The sequence below is a fragment of the Rhinolophus sinicus genome, linkage group LG07, assembly GCF_036562045.2.
Source record: "Rhinolophus sinicus isolate RSC01 linkage group LG07, ASM3656204v1, whole genome shotgun sequence".
NCBI lineage: Eukaryota > Metazoa > Chordata > Mammalia > Chiroptera > Rhinolophidae > Rhinolophus > Rhinolophus sinicus.
This window is the reverse complement of record NC_133757.1, coordinates 14,068,502-14,087,109: the sequence shown is the minus strand read 5'-3', so window position 1 is coordinate 14,087,109 and position 18,608 is coordinate 14,068,502. Positions and strand designations below refer to the sequence as shown.

Sequence of the window (18,608 nt, the reverse complement as noted above, 5' to 3'; positions counted from 1 at the left end):
CCATGCTCCTGCCAGCTGGAGAGAGCAAAGTCGACCCAACTTTCTGCAAATCTCAAACTTCTCTCCATGAGCCACAGAGCTCCCAGCATCTCCCAAGGCCCCGGACAACAACAGGCTTGAGTCCAGCCTTACACACACCTGATCTTCCCAGTGGGCGGGCCTAGTGTGAGAGGTACACCTGGAGGCAACTCCATACGCTGCCCCGTCTTTCAGTGGGCAAGATCCATGAACCTTTTCAAGGTTGTCCTTGGGTGATCCCTAATTGGCAAGCAGGGTATTCAATGCGGATGGCTGGACCCCATTCCCAAGGGCAAGTGTGGATGTATCTGAGGCTGTGTCAGAGGCCTGTTAAAGCAGCCGAGCTTGTGCAATTTAGGGGTTATAGGAAGGTAAGCTGTCTTAGTTCAGATGCTGCTGTTTATTAGCTGTATGACCTTAGGCAAGTAACTTCACCTCTTTCCACCTCAGGTTTCTCAAGTTAAAGTAGAGATAATAACACACTTCCTAGGTGTTTATGAGGATAAAATGGATGGTTCATGTCACATGCTTAGCACAGGCCCTGGTATATAGTAAAGGCTCAATAAATATCAGCTGTGGTGACGACTCTGTAGATACAACCTGGGAGTTTGATGCTGTGACCAAGGGGACAGTGATGAGTCGCTTTAACTTCATTAAGCTAAGGTGACCCACAAAGTGCCATGGAAAATGCTCTTAAGGGCAACTGGTATGACCCTGGACCAATCTCGTATAGGACCTTGGAGACCTTTTAGGCCCAATCATCTTCATTCTATTTGTAGATGACAAAATTGGGGCACTGAGGATTCCATTGGCTTGCCCAAGATTGTAGTTAGTGGGAAGCCAGAACTTGACTTCTTGTTCCCATTTTCAATCATCTGCTCTTGACCTTGCCAAGTGCCCAGCTGCTTTGCTGAGTCATCACACTCCCACCCCCAAGGACAATTCATCTTGCCTGATCCTTTCTGTCCACCTCATCAGCGCGAGGAGATGGAAAGACACGTGATTCCTTCTTCAGGACTTAGAAATACTTAGGGAAAAAAAGGTGTTTGGTGAAATGAAATGCTGATTTATTTGAGTCTAATGTTTAGGGTTTCTTTGGTCCTGTTCCCACTTCTGTAGATTGGACTCCTGACAACTATGAGTACAGCTACGAGGATTACAACCAGGAAGAGACCACCAGTAGTGCGGTTGACCACCCCGAGAATCCTGACTGGTACTACACAGAGGATGGTAGGTACCAAAGCTGTTTGGGGGCCCTCCTGAGAGGAGGGCAGCACACCTGGAGGGGAATTTATGTGTCATCACATGCGAGGGCCTCCTTCGCCTCCTGCTTTCTGACTGGCATGGTAAAATAGGTATCAGAGACGCGATCTAGACTGGCTTTTTTTTTCAGTTAGAATTACACACTGTGAGGCCTGGGGAGGGTCCTAGAGACCATCTCTCCCACCTTCAAATAATAGATGAAGCAAATGAGGCAGAGAGGTGCTGACTTAGCCAAGTTGATACGGTGAGTTAGTGCATCACCGTGCAGGTCTCCTGACACTGTGACTAGGAGTCATATTCAAAATCATTCCTATGTCTTTGATTACAAGTTGGTCCTAATGATGAAGAATGTGAGTTAGCAGGCAGCACCAGATTGTAGCATTCACAAATTTGGCGTTAAGACTTTTCCTTTCCTCCCACCGGGGCTGTGGTTTTCTTTTCTCTTTTCAACTTTTCAGAAGCGTTGCTCAGTTGTTAGGATGTGTGTGTGTGTGTGTGTGTGTGTGTGTGTGTGTACTCACACACGTGTGCTTCTACCACATTTGTGTTTGTGTTTGTGGTTTCTTAACCCACGCAGTAGGACAGAAAGGAAAATGAGAAGCTGGGCCCAAGCAAAGCCATGTGACTAAACCAGGGGAAGGAATGGAAAGCACTTAGCAGCTGGAATTAAAGCTGTGTAACTGTGTGAAGTGGCCTGGAAGGCAGGGCTAAGATATGGGGCAACAGGGGAACATCAGAAGGGACCATCAAAACAAGAGCCGGGCCCAGGGATCCTAGTTCCTGAACCAAAGAACAATGTGTGTGAACAGAAGGATAAAGAATTCCCCGAGGGAAGATCCATTCAGACAACCATGAAAAGCCAAAGGCACAGATGAAATATGACAAAATCTAACTGAACAAGTAGTTGAAGAAAGATGAAGGCCACTGGGTCATTTCCTCCTCGCCGTCAATTTTTCTGTCACCCTCTTGCCTTTGGTCTTCTTGCCTGATGTTCAGAAAGCTTGTGTTTCGTTAGGGGTGGGTTTTCTTTCCCCAGTCCTGACCTCCACCCCGGGGCACTGGGAGTAGGGGAGGTCTTCGGGCTTGTGAAATGCCTTCAGCATCAGAGACAGACCCCACAGCCCTCCCAGCGAGACTGGGAGGAGAAAAACACTGATGAGGGAAAAGGGGAGTTTCTCAATGAGAAAGGCTGAGGGGAGTCAGTCCTGATTCCTTCTCGCCTGCCTTTTTTCTAACCTGAAACCCTCTCTCGGGTCCTGTATCTGCAGTTTTCCTTGCTCTCTAAGGACAATGCCAGCTTCCTTCTTTCCCCAGTTACTGGCTAGGCAATGGCTTTCTCATTTGGGCAGGAGACTGAAATTCGATGAGCAAGTGGGGGGACTTCTCACCTGCTGTTCATTGCAAACCCTGACTTCTGCCCGTGTCTTAGATCCATGCCAGCCCAACCCCTGTGAACATGGCGGGGACTGCCTCATCCAGGCGGACACCTATGCGTGCAGCTGCCCAGCCCCTTTCTCTGGAAGCAGGTGTCAGGCAGGTGAGTGCACCTTCACCAGATCCATTCTTACCTCTGAGCGGAATAGGAGGCAGTTCCTCCTCCAACTCTGTGGGAAACAGGAAGGCTGAGCGATCCCATGGAAAGAATTATAACCACACACATTGTGTCATGCGTAATGGATGCCTCAGCATGGTCACAGACGGCGTCTCACTGAATCCTCACCCCAGCATGACAGGACTAGTATGTCCATTTTACAGATGAGAACATCAAGGCTAAGAGGAGAGAAGTACTGGACTCTGACTAAGATGTGTTCCAAACTCAGGACTTTTTTCTGTTGTTGTTTAGACTGTTTAGACTAACTACAACAGAGAAATATTGTTCTCAAATGGGACAGCAGGAAGAATCTCAGGGCACATAATGCCCAACTCAGTTAGAGAAAGGGAGCCCAGAGAGTCCAGGGGACTTGCTCATAGTCACACAGCTAGTTAGGAGAAGAGCGGAAATTAGAGGCCTGGTGCCTAAGTCCTGGATCCATGCTCTTTCTTCCTGCCATCTTCACTAGTGGAGACTCTGATAAAAGCTGTGTCTGCCTTTAGTGAGTTCTTATGGGCACACCATAAAGCTATGTGATAAAGCATGAGGACTAAAACTCTCATGGATTAATGGCACCCTTAGTGAGAACCTGGATTCTGTTCCATGTAGCAACCATCTAGCTCGGATGGGGGAGGCAGTGAGGGTCTTACATACATATAGGGTTTTATGGTTGGCTTCTTTCCTCTGTGTCCTCTTCATTTATTCCTCCTATTTTCAGTCCTACAAATCCTTCAATAAATGTTTCAGGATGGTTTGGGATATCGACATAAAAATGGTATCTAGGTTCACCCCTCAACTTCTCAAAAGAATGGGAAAAACTGTAAACGGATTATAAAATCAGCTATAAAATGGAGAAACTCAAATTGCGGCTCTATTTGTTTGTTGACGGTGTGAAAATTATCAAAATTTTTATTAATATAGACTAATAAAGACTATGAACACTGGAAGCAATCATCCATGACTCAAGGATTAGAGAAAAGCCTTATGGGGTGTGGGGGAGAAGGCATGGTATTTCAGGACTATGGACAAGGGCACACACTCAGCCACCAGGTCCCCAAACACTGTTCTTTACAGGTATCCCTCTAAGTGACATGTGCCCCCAATAATGTCCTGTACTTTGAACCTTCTTCTCTATGGATCTCCTACAGTGAAAACCAAGTGCACGGATAAGCCATGTGGCCAGGGCGAATGTCTCATTACTCAGAGTCCTCCCTATTATCGCTGTGCCTGTAAACACCCTTACAGGGGTTCAGACTGCTCCTCAGGTAAGTGCTGGCGGCCCCTTCTGTGCTAGGCGTTGTCTATCTTGGCTTGTGCCTGGGATCTCTGCATGCTACTGTGTGGCAGTCCAGATAGATTTGATGCTTTAATAACATCCAAGATGGCCATTATAGGTAGGACTTTTTAAGATTCATCATCCCTGGAGAGTTACCGAGAACCGACTGATCTGTGCCCCGTCCCATCCAAAAAGAAGCATCTTGAAATTCGCTTCCTTCAGGAAGTGGGCCCTTGTCTATTCTTAGAGTGGCCCATGTAGGGAACTAAATCTGTATCAATTCACTGTGAGTCAGGTATTGTCCCAGGAGATTTACGTTCTCCCTCACAGTCTTCCTTGCAGAAACACTGCAAGGAAGAGTTTTACAGATGAAGAGATGGAAGTTCAGAGAGGTTGACTAACTTGCCCACAGTCGTACAGCTATACAGGGGCAGAGCCAAGTGTCAACTGAGCTCACGCTGATCCCCAAATTCCTTCCCAGTTCATGCCCCTTGCTGTTCCTTACTGCATAACTCATCTACTTATATACACTTTTGTACATGGGCTCCATCACAGTGCTTCATCTGTTTGTATATGTTCTTAAAATGTATGTGTACATTTACTAGAGTGTTGGTGGGTCTGTCTTTCCCCTTGGGTGACCCACCTTGTGTGAAAGGATGGACACCGAGTGCCATCAGTGTCTCCTCATCATCTCAGATGAGGCTGCCCCTCCTTCTGAAGAGCCTTCCTGTGTTCACAGTGGTTCCTGTGTGCAGGCCAAACCCCTGCCAAAATGGCGGCACGTGCTCCCGGCAGCGGCGGAGATCCAAGTTTACCTGTCACTGTCCTGAACAGTTCAAGGGGAGATTCTGTGAAATAGGTATGAGTCTCTGCCACCACTTCAGCAGAAACTCAGGGCTACAAGCAAGGCCTCTGGAATCTTTTTCTGTTTGGATTTTGTTTCCAGAATGGGATTCAAGTCAAGCTTCCCAAACTCTGCTATTGCCTCAGCCTTCTAACCTGAGGGCATAGGGTGCATCTTGCTCCGTGTGGAGAAAGTAATAAACTGCAATGTAGTGCAGGCAAATCAGATATACCTGGGCATCCCCTGGGCCTCAATCCATCTGCCCCTAGGTCTTAGGTGAGCCAAAATTAAGGAATTAAGTCCCCACCTCACCGCCCCAAAAAACCACTATATTTTATGTTTTTAAGCTGGGTTAAATGTGAAATATTCAAGGCATCTTTTTTTCCTGGGACTTTGTAGTAAAATCTCCAGATGATCAATATTCAGGCCAAATCCTCTCACCACCTGGTACACCTTCAGAGTCCTTTTAGGAGCAGTGTGCTAGCTGCTCGCAGTTCTCACATCCCTGCCTGTTCTCTCTGAGGTCCTGATGACTGCTATGTTGGTGATGGCTACTCTTACCGAGGGCAAGTGAGTAAGACAATCAACCAGCACTCATGCCTTTACTGGAACTCCCACCTCCTCTTGCAGGAGCATTACAATGTGTTTATGGAGGATGCTGAGACCCACGGGATTGGGGAGCACAACTTCTGCAGGTAAAAATTACCTGCTGCTTATTAGTGTAAGAGTTGGCTTGTCTCTTTCCTCTGCTCCTAGTTTTCCTGGGCCAGCTTAGAAATGTTGGGATGGAACACTGAAACTCATTGCTTTTTTTCTAGGAAGATTTTCATACTCAGGACAGGTTAGGTTATGCTGCTGTAACAAACAACCCCCAAATCTCAGTGGCTTGAATACATCAAAGTTTATTTCTTACTAATGCTACATGTGTCATATGGGTTGGTGGTTGGGTGGAGAGGATTCTGCTCCACAAAGTGACTCAAATGCCCAGGAAAGATAAGAAGAGACTAGGAAATGGAACATGAATTTTGGGTTTTGGGGGGTAGGTTTTTTGGTTCTATTTTACTACCTCAACCTGGAAGTGCCATGTCATCTCTGCACACATATTTTATTGGCCAGAAATAGTTATAAGGTACCACATAACTTCAAGGGAGAAATATAGAGGAGAAAACAAAATATCTGGTGAGCTTTACAGTCTCTGCCACTAGGAAGTGCAGGTTTTCCCGAGTAAGATAATGCTGAGTTATCTTCTTCCCCTTCTGCTGCGTTCAGACCATTCTGCTGGCTTCCTGTTCATTGTCTAACCAAGGTCAAGGACATTCATGATCTACATATAAGGGGCTGGAGTTCTTTGTATGTCTTTAAACTGGTTCTATTAAGCAAGAGGATTTCCCTTGCACAAAGCAGAAGTTATCTTCCACTTTCACCCTTCATGGAGCCGTCTTTGGGGTGACCCCTTGGTAGGCTTCCTTAGAGAGTTACCATGCATGGAATTAGGAGTTTGGGGGAGAGGAGCCCTACTCTCACCATATTTCTGTGGCTATTTCATTTTCTTGACAAAGAAGGATCTTCAATAGGGATCACATTTCTTTTCCTACAAAATATTTACTGTGTCCCATGGACCTGGCATGGGGCTTGTGAACTACTCTCTGGTCATTGGAAGTTAAGGTTTTGCTAAAAACTGTAACTGTCTTTATATGCCAGGGTCCATATTTGGTCCCGGGGGTACACAAGAACTCTCTTACCCAAAGGTCCTTTAACGAGGTCAACTGGGTTCACCAAGCCTTGACCCTGGGTTGTTTTGTTTTATATTTTAGAAACCCAGATGGAGATAAAATGCCCTGGTGTTTCATTAAAGTCAACGATGCAAAGGTGAAATGGGAGTACTGTGACATCTCAGCCTGCTCAGCCCAAGGTGAGTTCATGGCTATCTAGAGGCCCTGGTAGTGGGGAGGACGCAGATCCTTAGACAGATGTTCCTGGCACCCCCTCTCCCACCCTGTCCTCCCATCACATCTGCTTTACCAATCCCCATCCCGGTGACAACCCAAGTGCCTGATCCTCTGCTCCCCTCTTAAGATGCTAAGCAGGCCTGGATACCTTTGTCAATTCAGGCCAGTGGGCCACATGTAAACTCACATTTCCTGACGCCAAGTCAGTGCACTCGGCAATTATTTATCAAGTGTGTGTTGTGTGCCAGGTAGTATGCCAGGCCCTCGGTGTACAATGGTGATCAAACACTGGCTGGGCCCCCATAGCCTCCCAGGATGCAGCATGGTCTGAATTTCAGCCTCACAGTCTTCCTGTCAGGCTGTCCTGGTCCACCTCTTTACCCACATCTAGAATGATGCACTGTCTTACCCTGATCAACGGAATTACCTCCTTGGACAGTTGCACGTCCGCGCCTGTGCTCTCATGGTCACCTCTATCTGTAATACTCCATCCATATCTGCTCTTGTCCATATTCAACCATTCCTTGAGAACTAACTCGAGTAGCCCTTCCTCCAGGAAGTCCTTTGTGATCTCCCAAGAGCAGTATTATCTCTCCCTCCTTATAGACCCCTGGAATGGAACAGGGTACCACCCTTATAATACTTATCACTCTCTCCTTTGTATGACAGTTATCTGTGCAAATGATTTATTTCCCCCACTCTACTTCATCTGGGTATCTTTCCCTATACACTGAAAAAGGCTCCCAAATATATCTGTGGATTAATGAATAGCTAAGTACACACTCATGATGGATTTATATTCATATACACACACCTTTGTGTGTGTATACATGTTGAAAAAAGAATGAAAAACCAATGTCTTCACCGTTAATTCTACAGACTTGCTTTATATTAATCAATGTATTCAACAAATGTTAATTGTGAACCTACTACATGACCACCTTGTGGGCACCAGTCTCTTAGCTCTGAATACTTGCTAAGCTGAGGGACTCGGTGTCAAATTTCTGACAAGGTCCTTCTGAGGACCTGGAGGGAGGGTGAGCAGTGTGATTTGTCTTTCTTGTGTCCTACAGACATTACCGACCCAGAGAGGAGCCCCACAGAGCCCTTGACCGAGCTTCTGGGGTTTGACTCATGCGGGAAGACCGAGATAGCAGACAGGAAAATCAAGAGAATCTATGGAGGCTTTAAGAGCACAGCGGGCAAGCACCCATGGCAAGCGTCGCTGCAGACCTTGGAGCCACTGAGCGTCTTCATGCACCAGGGGCACTTCTGTGGGGGGGCGCTGATCCACCCCTGCTGGGTGCTTACTGCTGCCCACTGCACTGAGTAGGTGCCTGCTAGGAGCAAGGCCGGGGTGACCTGAGTCTCTGTGGGTGTTCTCCTCTTCCCATCTGACCAGCATCTTGGCGCGTCTGGCAGGATTCGTGGCTCTGATCTAGCTCCAAGGGCAAAAGAGTGGATCCTTAAAACCAGATGGGAAAGAGCTATGATGTCTAGAATGCTTACCTTTGAATTACATGACATTTAATTCTCAAAGCTATCTACCAGAAGACAAGCTGAGGGAGGACAGGGATTTTTATCTATTATTAACTATTCTGTCCCCAATGCCTAGAACAGGTCTTCGTACAGAGCAGGTGCTCAGAGAGAGTTGATTGTTATTCTCATTTCATAAATAAGGGAGGACCCTGAGTCTTGGGAAGGTTTGCACCTTGCCTTAAGTCCTGTGGAAAATAAGTAGGAAGGTGGGATTTGAACCCAGATCTACCTGCTTCCTTAACCTCTTCAGTCCTGCCCTGGACTGAGAAAATAACATGCTCCCTTTTGATGCCATCTGACCTCTCCAGTCAGGTGTCATCAGTCACAACTCCTGTGTGACTCAGAGTCATCAGAACCTACTGGGAGCCTGAAAACTCACCACCTCCTCTGAGTCCCCCAAGTTCATGGTGAGGGCTGGTCCCATATAGCCCAGGTTTTGATGATGGCTTGAAGGGCTTCCAGTCCACCCTGTTATTAAGCAATTTATTTAGGGATTCTAGGAGGTGTTCCTCAAGAGAGGTCAAACATGCAATCATTAGCATCTACCAAGAATATTTGTTCAAGATGCTAATTGGCTGCTCTTTAGCAAATCCCATGGGGAATGAGAAGTCTCCCAGGAAACATGAGATACATTCAATTTACAGCTTGTATTTAGAAACTGTTCCATTAATAAAGCAGGCTCCTCACCTTATCTCATTTAGACCACACAGCAGAGTTCTGTGAACCAGATGATGGTTACAGAGGACGATGCTAAGGCTGCAGAAGGTCATTTGTCAAAGATCACACAGCTCACTACCGTGTTTCCCCAAAAATAACACCGAGGCTTATATTCAGGTTTGCTCCAAAAGACACATTAGGGCTTATGTGCAGGGGATGTCATCCTGAAAAATCATGCTAGGGCTTATTTTCCGGTTAGGTCTTATTTCCGGGGAAACACGGTAGGAGCAGAGCCAGAGCTTGCCTCCAGTCTCGTAAGTGCCAGGCTAGTTCCTAACCGTCTTACTTTCCCTTGCAGCACAAAAGCCAGGAATCTAAGAGTGGTGCTAGGGGACCAGGACCTGAAGAAGACAGAATCCCATGAGCAGACCTTCGGGGTAGAGAAGATATTCAAGTACAGCCAGTATAATGAAAGAGACGAGATTCCCCACAATGACATTGGCAAGTCTCTTCTAGCGTGGATCTCCCGTGGGTCTTGTCCTGGGTGGATTTCTCTACTGACGGAAAACTGAGGTTTGGTTCTGTTTGGTCCCTCATAGACTCCGTAGAGAACTTATTCCAGAGCTTTTTAATTCTTAAAGGCTAGTGTTGTGGATAAATGTGCACAAGCTCTTAAATCGAGGGGAAGAGATGCTAGGAACATTGTGTTGTGGAAAGAGCTCAGCCTTGAATTCTAGCCCCCCCACTTACTAGCCAGCTTCACTTCTCTTAGCCTCAGTTTGTTCATCTATAAAATGGGAACACTGGCATACAACTCTCAGCTTCCTTTGTGTTAAGTGACATGATGGGCATGTGTCCCTGTGCACGACTTGCACCTATAGGCAATGACATATGTAAGCTGCTTACTGCTCAGCTCTCTATTCATGGTACCTCTTACTCTTTCTCCTTCCTCAAGATCTTTCTTTCCCCTCCTAAAGGCTGTTTTTTAAAAAATGAATTAGGAATGATTTTAAACTCAACTATTATTTCTTGGTATTACTCTCAGCCTGAAATGTCACTCCTCCCCAGGTAGAACTTAAAAGAATGAAATGACAGAGGAAGAAGTTTTTCAGGCATTGGAGGTGGGGCTTTGCTACAACCACTTTCCTTCTTTGACAAAGAGGATATCACCCCCCATTTCCCCTTTCTCTCTATACCTAGCTTTGCTCAAGCTAAAGCCCGTGAATGGTCACTGTGCTCTGGAATCCAAATATGTGAAGACTGTATGTTTGCCTGATGGTCCCTTTCCCTCTGGGACCGAATGCCACATCTCTGGCTGGGGTGTTACAGAAACAGGTGAGTCTGGCCAAGCCTTCTCCTGAGACGCAGGTGAGTTACTTCAACCAGAGTAAAAAGAGTCAAGCTCAACTGCTGTTCTGAACTTGAAATCAGTGTTATATTCAAAGTGTGTTATCGAAAGAAATTGCCTCATCTCTCAAGCTCTAGTTAAATCTCATCACCTCCAAGGAGTGTTTCCTGAGCTCCGTATCTGCCCCTGGCTCGTACCCCTAGATCCTTGACTTTCATCAAGCATTGATACTGTGTTCATGAAGACCTTTTTCCTTCCCTAGATAGATCGGAAAGAGGGTAGATTGGGGGGTGGTAGAGGGAAATGATGAATTTTGGAGTCAGATCTGTTAGATTCTTGGTTTTTCACTCAACAGCTGAGTTTTAGTTCTCCAATATCCCTATTTACCTCCTAGGTTTGGAATCATGCCAATAGGAGATAATAGAATTCTATAGAAATAGTCATTAAGTTAGCCCCTGGAGGGCGGGGGTCAGGTCTCATTCATCTTTGCCTCTTCAACAATGCTTTGATCAGGGCTCTCCACATACCGTGTTTCCCTGAAAATAAGACCTAGCTGGACCATCAGCTCTAATGCATCTGTTGGAGCAACAATTAATATAAGACCAGATCTTATATAATATAAGTCTTTCTCAAATACTCCAAATGGATTTCTCTCCCCCACAAATCTTGTCCTTGATAATGGAAAGGAAGAATCCCTTGAAATAGGCCTGTAGTCATAAAGAAAGTTAAATGTAATATACAAATTTGTCAGAAGGCTTTGCGGAAAGAAGATTTTTGCTTAATTGGATGGAGGGTTAACCAGAAACCCTTTTTGTAGCGATCTTCATTGTAGTCCATCTAAACCTTTCAACATCAGCATACTGACCAGAGCAAATTGAGCAGAATAGAAGCTCTTCAGGGGAGGAAATGTCTGCTCTGGAAAGCAGTCCATCTAGACCAGGGGTGTCCAAACTTTTTTCAACATTTTTCACCAAGGGCCATATGCAGTAAAATACACAAACAGCTGGGCCACTCACTCGAGGTGAAGTACGTATTGCCTCACCTGGTTTATTTAAGTAAACTAAATATGTTTTTGGAATTTGCTGTGGGCCAATTAACAATGGATCGCAGGCCGCAGTTGGCCCGTGGGCCACAGTTTGGACACCCCTGCTCTAGACAATCAACCAGAGATATGCATCCATCATTAAGAATTGCCTGTGTCCCAGCCCTCCCTCTGCTAGGCATGAGAAGTTTAAAAACGGTTTCAGACACCCTCCCTGCCCTCCCGACCTCACGGTCTAGTTGGGGTGACAGAGGAGGGAATCAACGATTCTGCTCCATTGTGACAGCACGTCACGGAAGGACCAGGAAGCCATGGTGAAGGCTGTGGGCGAAGAGCCCCCAGCCTTGAAAGATGAGGCTTCTCTGACCATCTCCTGGAAAAAGTCTTCCTTCCTGAGCTCAGAGCTGGTGGCCCTCTTCTTACCGCTGCTGGCTTCTGGTGGGGTGGGTACCAGCTTGGTCCCCACAATGGTGACCTCCTTTCTCTGTCTCACAGGGGAGGGGTCTCGCCACCTCCTGGATGCCAAAGTCAAGCTGATCGCCAATACTTTGTGCAACTCCCGCCGACTGTACGACCACATGATTGATGAGACCATGATTTGTGCGGGAAATCTTCAGAAGCCTGGGAAAGACTCCTGCCAGGTCAGAGACTCTAAGGGCACCTGGAGAAGGCAAGGCTGGCAGGACCTTACACTGGGCACTGGGGCTGCTAAGACGCAGGTGCAGAGGCCCCCCTTCCGTATTGGAAACAGACAGTCGTGGGTTTAAAACCTGGTTCTATCCTTTACTTGATGACATTCATCGGTCACCGAATGGCTCAGTCATCTTGGGCTGCTACAATTACTGTAGACCTGGGGGCTTAAACAACAGAAATGTATCTCTCACAGTTCTGGAGGCTGGACGTCTGAGGTCAGTTCTATTGAGAAGCCCCTTTCAGGCCGCAGACTGTTGACTGCTTGTGTCCTCACCTGGTGGAGAGAGAGCGCGAGCTCTCTGGGGCACCTTTTAGAAGAACACTAATCCTGTGCATGAGGGCTCCAACCTCGTGACCCAATCACCTCCCAAAGGCCCCACCCTCTAATACCATCACATCGGGGGTTAGCCTCCGACATGGGGGAGACACAAGCATTCAGTCCACTGCACCTAACTATTTCTCCAATCTCAGGTGCTAATCTATAAGATGGAAACGATGTGTCCGTATGACCACAAGGTCGTGGCTAAGATGAGAAGAGAGAACGCATTACAAATGCTATCAGTCGTGGTGCATAAGCAATAGTGCACTTCCATCCTCACTGTCCTCCTCCTCAGCACTTTAATTGGAGGCTTAGTGGGAAGCAGGCCTGTTCTATGTACCTTACAAACATTAGTCCTCACAAGAATGCTGGGAGGGGAGGGGACAGTTCTGTTGCTCTTCACAGTTCACACTGTGAGAAACTGAGGCCCAGCTGGTTAGCAGGTGGTGGGCTGATTTGGGACCCAGAAGATCTAACCCCACAGACCATGCTAAACATCGAAGCCAGGCTGCGTCTGAGTCCCACCTTCCCCATCCTGTGTGTGTCTCTGGGTCTGGGAAGGGCTCTATCCAAATAGGGCCCAGCCCCCAGGTCCCTGCCAGATTGAGAAGCCGAGGGCCCCTGAGAACTCGCAGCAGTGATACCTGTGTTACCAAAAGTTGCGACTGGGTCAGAAAGTCAGGATGTGACTGTGGTGCTGTGGCCCCAGGCCTGTGGCTTCTCTGCCCAGCCCTCACTGACTCAGGGACATGGGTTGGTATTTGCTTCTCTCCCGTCAGAGCCTTGTGTCACATGAGTCACAGGAAGCATCTTATCACCGCTGTCCAGAGCAGCCCACCCCAACACCCGCTGGCATCCCCTCGTAGGAGGTGGGGGTGTCTCCGAATGTGTTCTGACTCACAGAGCTGAACTCCCGTGTCTTTTTCCCTTAGGGTGACTCAGGAGGCCCTCTGACCTGTGAGAAGAATGGCACCTACTATGTGTATGGGATAGTTAGCTGGGGCCTGGAATGTGGGAAGAAGCCAGGGGTCTATACCCAAGTCACCAAATTCCTGAACTGGATCAAAGCCACCATGCAGAAAGCCTAGCTTCTAAGGTGTCTTCCAAACTCCAGAACCCGTCCTCCTCAGCGCCCACACAAGGCAAGGCATTGTGGGCAGCAGCAGACACCCCCCTGGAGTCTCCAGGTGGCCATGCAGTGAAGTGGCCGTGCTCTACACAGAGACAACGGCTGCCCGGCCTGGGGTGTCCTGGACCAGCATTGCCACCATGTCCTAGTCACCCAAGAAACGACAGAATCAACCCCAAATGTATTATGTTTGCTTCCCTTCAAACTATGGTATCTTCTAGAAAATCAGTGTTCAGTGACTGCCTCCACCTCGGACATTTGCAAATGTGGGATTTCAGAACGCCAGCATCGGTGGAAGTTACCTTGATATCTTTATTCCTCAGCCCAGACCTTCAAGGTACACAACAGAATCAGCCATCCACTTCTAGGTATTAGACAGAGGACCCCAAATACAGCATTCTCCATCTGCTTTCACAGAGTTGTTATTTGAATAAAGGCAGATCAGGGGATGGGCTGGGGGGCCATTTTTACAGCTCGCTCAAGCTGAAGCCATCTAACCGTGTCTCTGGTGTGCAACTTTCCTCTCCAGCTTCTCTCTCTCGAGAATCCTGGCTGCACACCACTGGCTCACAACAGCAGAGCCTTCCTTCTTTTGACGTGTAGAATCTCAGAGGCATCGGGGTTCACATCCTCCCTCTGATTGTCTCCAGTCTGCACAACCTCTGGCCCCCCCTGCAGAAATCAAACATACCTCCCTGAGTCAAAATGAAGCTCCCACCCTGCTCCACACCCCCACCCCCCATCCAAGGACAAGCTGTCTGAGATGCCTGGGAGCATTTAAAATGTTCACTCTCCTTCCTTTCCCCTCCTCCACCCTTCCCCAGAAAAAGGACCCTCAAGGCAAGAATGAGAAAGAAGCAAAACCAATCTCTCATTTAGACGCGACGCCTTTCTTCTGAACAAAGTAGAGTTCAAAACCCAGACTGTTGTAGCCAGCAAGTCTCTGACCCTTTCTGCGAGTGTAATGAGCAAGCAGGCAGCCCAGCCTGCGCTGCCGTGGCCCAGGATTGATGTAGCCTCGGCAGGTTCGTCTCTGCCCCACTAATGGCTGTGACTTCAGAGAAAACCCTGCAGGAAGTTTAACCCGCATGTCATTCGCCTGGTCATCTCAGACCCATGAAATTAGGCGCCTTGCTCGAGCTGCATTTCATGCTTCTTTCGAGCCAGCTGATCTTTGGCCAAAAATAAAGTTTGAAAAGACACAATGAGTTTGCCGTTCCCCATGCCCCTGCAAGCCAGAGCAGGTTTGCAGCTTGCTACTTACATAAGCCCCCTGGAGACTCCGGCTCCTTGCGTTGGCCAGTTCTGCAGCCCGCCGAGCCATTTCCACTTTGTAGGAGCCAGGAGGGGTCCAGCCAATACCTCTGGTCAGGTTCAAGTCTGATTTGTACTTGACCTTGGGGGAAGGAGGGAAGCAAGATGAATAAGGCAGCAGGGTTGGGGATGATTTGGCCACAGGGTGGAGAGGCTTAGAGGTGGCTGTGATATGGACAACATATTGTTAGAAAAGCTAGGGCAATGGGGAGCAAACTCATCTAAAGCAGGAACTCTCTGACCTTGAGGACCCCATGTGCTGTGAGCCAGGTCAGCATGTCACTGTCCCTTGCATCTTTCTATTCAAGTGATGGGAACCACAATGGAGGTGCTGGGTAGGGAGACCTAGTTCAAGTCTGAGCTCCTACCTTAACTGTGGCCTTAGGGCAGTGAATTCCCATCTCTGGGGTTCTGCTCCCCCCAAAGAGAAAAGCACAAGGGCTGGGTTAGGTAATTGCTAAGATCCCTTGGAAACAATGTGGCATAGCAATCAAGAATTTGTGGTCTCCCATCAAATCAGATGGGGTTCATATCCCAGGTCTGCTACTCATTTGCTGTGTAATCTTGAGTAAGTTACTTAACCTCTCTAAGCCTCACGTCCCTCATCTGTAAAATGGGCCAATAACAGGGTTGTTGTGAGGGCCACATACACAATGCTTGGAAAGCATTTGCCACAGAGCGTGGCTCACAGTAAGGACTCGATAAATAGCAGCTATTGTTATGATTTCTTCTAGAATTAAAGTAGTAAGTGTCCTGGATTCTCTCTCAGCCTGGCTCCTCCCAGGGGTAATGTGAATGTGGGGTTACGGCCATCTCTTCTGAGGAGGCACCAGAGGAAGGGCCTTGGCCAGGCAGGTGAGGGTAGCTTACATCACTCTGCAGCCAGTGCACCTTCTGTGCGTGCTTCAGGCCCAGCTGCTCCGGGTCGCAGGTGGGCTGGGGCAGGGGCTGCCTGTAACACACGTCGCTGGCCAGCTGCTGGCTCCTCTTGGCCTGGAGGAAGCCGGGCTGGTCTGGGCGGCTGTGGAACTGGGACCGACTCTTTGCAAAGTCCTTCTTGTACTCATTGTCACTCTGGAGTTTGCCGACACTGAGGAAGTGCCTCATCCTTGGGTCATCATAGATGCTGCGGTACCCGATCTGCAGGCCCCGGTCCCGTAGGAAGGCTTCTTTGTACCGGAACTGCAGGTCAGAAGAGCAGAGATGGGTCATGGGTGTTCACCCTTCCCCCCGGGGCCAGCCCACAGGATGCTCAGCAGGAAGGTCAGCAGTGGGTTTAGGGCACAGCTTTGGATTCTAGTAGACCTGGCATCTGTATCTCCCTCTGCTCCCTTCTAGCTGTGTGGCCTTGGGCCAGTTGCTGAGTCTCTCTGAGCCTCAATTTGCCCATCTGATAAAATGGGAGAATAAACCTCCACCCCATTGAGAAAATTCAATGAGATGGGGAATTAGCGTCATGTCTGGCACAGAGTGGTGGCTCCTGGTATTATTGCTGCTGTAATTCACAATCCAGCAGGGAGAGAAGTATGCCAGTTCTCTTAGCAGCCACTCCTCCTTTGATTATCTCTAGCTTCCAAGGACCTAGTCCAGTGGTCCTCAAACAATCTGAAGAAGTAGATTCATTTTGTTTTGCTTTTAAAACTTCCAACCCATCAAAATCCAGTATGTGGTCCTCCTGCCTGAGATTAATACGTGGCAGCACCACATGCAATTGGAAACGAAAACCTAATCTCTTTCAACCCTTTCACCTCAGCTAAAAGAAGTCCCTTTGTGGCAAATCAACAAATCAATCACGTGTTAATTGACTTCTAGGAACACATACAGCAACTTTTAAGAGTGGTTCTTTTAAAAGAGAGGGAGTGGAAATACAACCCTCCCCAAGTCCATATTTCTGGCTAAGATTCTAGAAAGTAAAACCTACGTTCTTCTTTCACTAGAAATACTTGTTCAGTGTTAGTTCCTGGTGGTTTGCCTTTCAACAGAAGTGGGGAAACCAGAGTAAAACCTATCAGTGATAGAGGGAGAGAGAGAGCACGAGATCTTACGTCACTGGCAATCTCCCGGGACGCCCGGGCAGTCTGGAATGGGATGGCATCCAGCCTAAAGTCGTAGCCACCAGCCCGGGTCTGTTCCCAAGCGTTTCGGTAGACTTTCTAGATAATGAAAACAAAGACATGAGTGAGCAGGCAGTGAGTAACTCCATGTCTGCCGCGTGTTGGTTCTGCCGTGGGAGCAGCTCCTAAACATGTACCCACGGCCTTGTTGGTACCTAGAATGGCAAGGTCCACGGTCCCTTGTCCATCCTGGGGACCTCCCCAGCTCTGGGATCAGGGGCGCTGGCCATGAAGGAAGGGCTTCAGCTCAAAGCCCAACCTAAGCATCATGCCCTGCTCTTGTGGGTCGTGGGCTCTGTGGGCCTGGCCCGTTTGCCACATCTTGTTGGGTTCAGAGGCCCCCACCCCCACCCCTTCCTGCGTTTGCAATCACTTTCATGCCTCAGATGTGCAGTTTATAGATGCCAGAACTCCAAGTTCAAGAACTCCGCTACTTCCCACATGCTGAAAGTGCTGCTCCTTGGGTCCTGGTAGCCATGGGTTCATTAGATCCATTGACTTCCTGGGGGCCCCTCGGCTACCTTTGACACCATGTCACCCCATCACTGGGAAGCACGCTGTAGCCCATATGCACCCTCGGTGCCTGCACTGAGTGAGGGAAGAAACTCCACCTGAATTAAATTGGTCGTCAAGAACCTGACCGAGTTCCTGACCCGTGTATTTCACATCTTCCTCTTTCATTTTTTTTCCTTTTCAAGTTGTTCTCACACAGCCGCCAGGAGTCTGTAATCATAACCTCTGAGTCCTCGGGTAGACGCATAACACCAGCAGAGGCATCAAAATCTCCCATGTCTTCATGGCGCTAGGTTTTTGTTTTTTTTTTGCAAGATAAGGGAATGGCTCCATGAAAGGCACCATCTGGAGATCCCAGTGGAGGATCTGTCCTTTATTCAGCCACAGAGAAGGGAGACCGCAGGAGAGGCACATCACCAGCAGATGACAAAGTGACAGCCCCTGATAGTGTTGGTGGCCCGCTCATTCTGAGCCACAGCAGGTCAGAGCGCCCTTAAGAACCTCACTTTTGTCCCTGGGAAATAGAGGTCAAGGCTGGGGCTCTGCTCTATAGGGGGGCGGGGGGGAATCAAGCAAAGGAGCAGTGGCGGATAAAAAGCTGAAGCCCCCACCCATCCTAGCACTGGGCCCGGAACTCGACGGGGCCGCGAAGTGCTCGGGCCAAGCACGGTGGAGCTTATCCTTTTCATCTGCTCTCCACCTTCACCTATGACATCGCCTCTATGCCAACATCCAACACTGCAAATCAGGAGCCAAGTGCTGACTATGTTCAAGGGCCTTGAAATACAGAACCAGTAACCACTGGGATAATCATCTAATTGATGGAGCTCAAACAGGGCTCACGGGATTCGATTTACTGGGTTATTGTGGAGTTTAGTGGGCACGGCTGAGGGCCACACGGAAGGGGAGGCGCACTCAGGAAATGACTGATCGACCATCTACTTTAGCACTGTGCTCCCTGGGTTTTTTTTTGGGGGGGCGGAGTCCCACAAATATTAG

The 18,608-nt window shown here is 48.3% G+C and overlaps 2 protein-coding genes across 5 annotated transcripts in view; one reads left to right on the top strand and one right to left on the bottom strand.

Moving 5' to 3' along the window:
* The window catches only part of HABP2 (hyaluronan binding protein 2), a 31,789-nt gene extending 17,712 nt beyond the window's left edge, over positions 1-14,077 (top strand). The window contains exons 3-13 of the mRNA XM_019725188.2: positions 1,138-1,248; positions 2,711-2,818; positions 4,021-4,137; positions 4,888-5,007; positions 5,516-5,687; positions 6,807-6,904; positions 8,015-8,270; positions 9,496-9,638; positions 10,338-10,472; positions 12,023-12,168; positions 13,472-14,077. Coding sequence (XP_019580747.2) covers positions 1,138-1,248; positions 2,711-2,818; positions 4,021-4,137; positions 4,888-5,007; positions 5,516-5,687; positions 6,807-6,904; positions 8,015-8,270; positions 9,496-9,638; positions 10,338-10,472; positions 12,023-12,168; positions 13,472-13,627 — 1,562 coding nt within the window. The 3' untranslated portion in view covers positions 13,628-14,077. The remainder of the gene's footprint in view (positions 1-1,137; positions 1,249-2,710; positions 2,819-4,020; positions 4,138-4,887; positions 5,008-5,515; positions 5,688-6,806; positions 6,905-8,014; positions 8,271-9,495; positions 9,639-10,337; positions 10,473-12,022; positions 12,169-13,471) is intronic.
* Positions 13,961-18,608, bottom strand: part of NRAP (nebulin related anchoring protein) — a 67,071-nt gene continuing 62,423 nt past the window's right edge. For all 4 annotated transcript variants that reach the window (XM_019725185.2, XM_019725184.2, XM_019725186.2 and 1 more), the window contains 4 exons: positions 17,028-17,135; positions 15,853-16,164; positions 14,933-15,064; positions 13,961-14,340 (listed from right to left, as the gene is read on the bottom strand). In XM_019725185.2, coding sequence (XP_019580744.2) covers positions 14,236-14,340; positions 14,933-15,064; positions 15,853-16,164; positions 17,028-17,135 — 657 coding nt within the window. In that variant the 3' untranslated portion in view covers positions 13,961-14,235. The remainder of the gene's footprint in view (positions 14,341-14,932; positions 15,065-15,852; positions 16,165-17,027; positions 17,136-18,608) is intronic.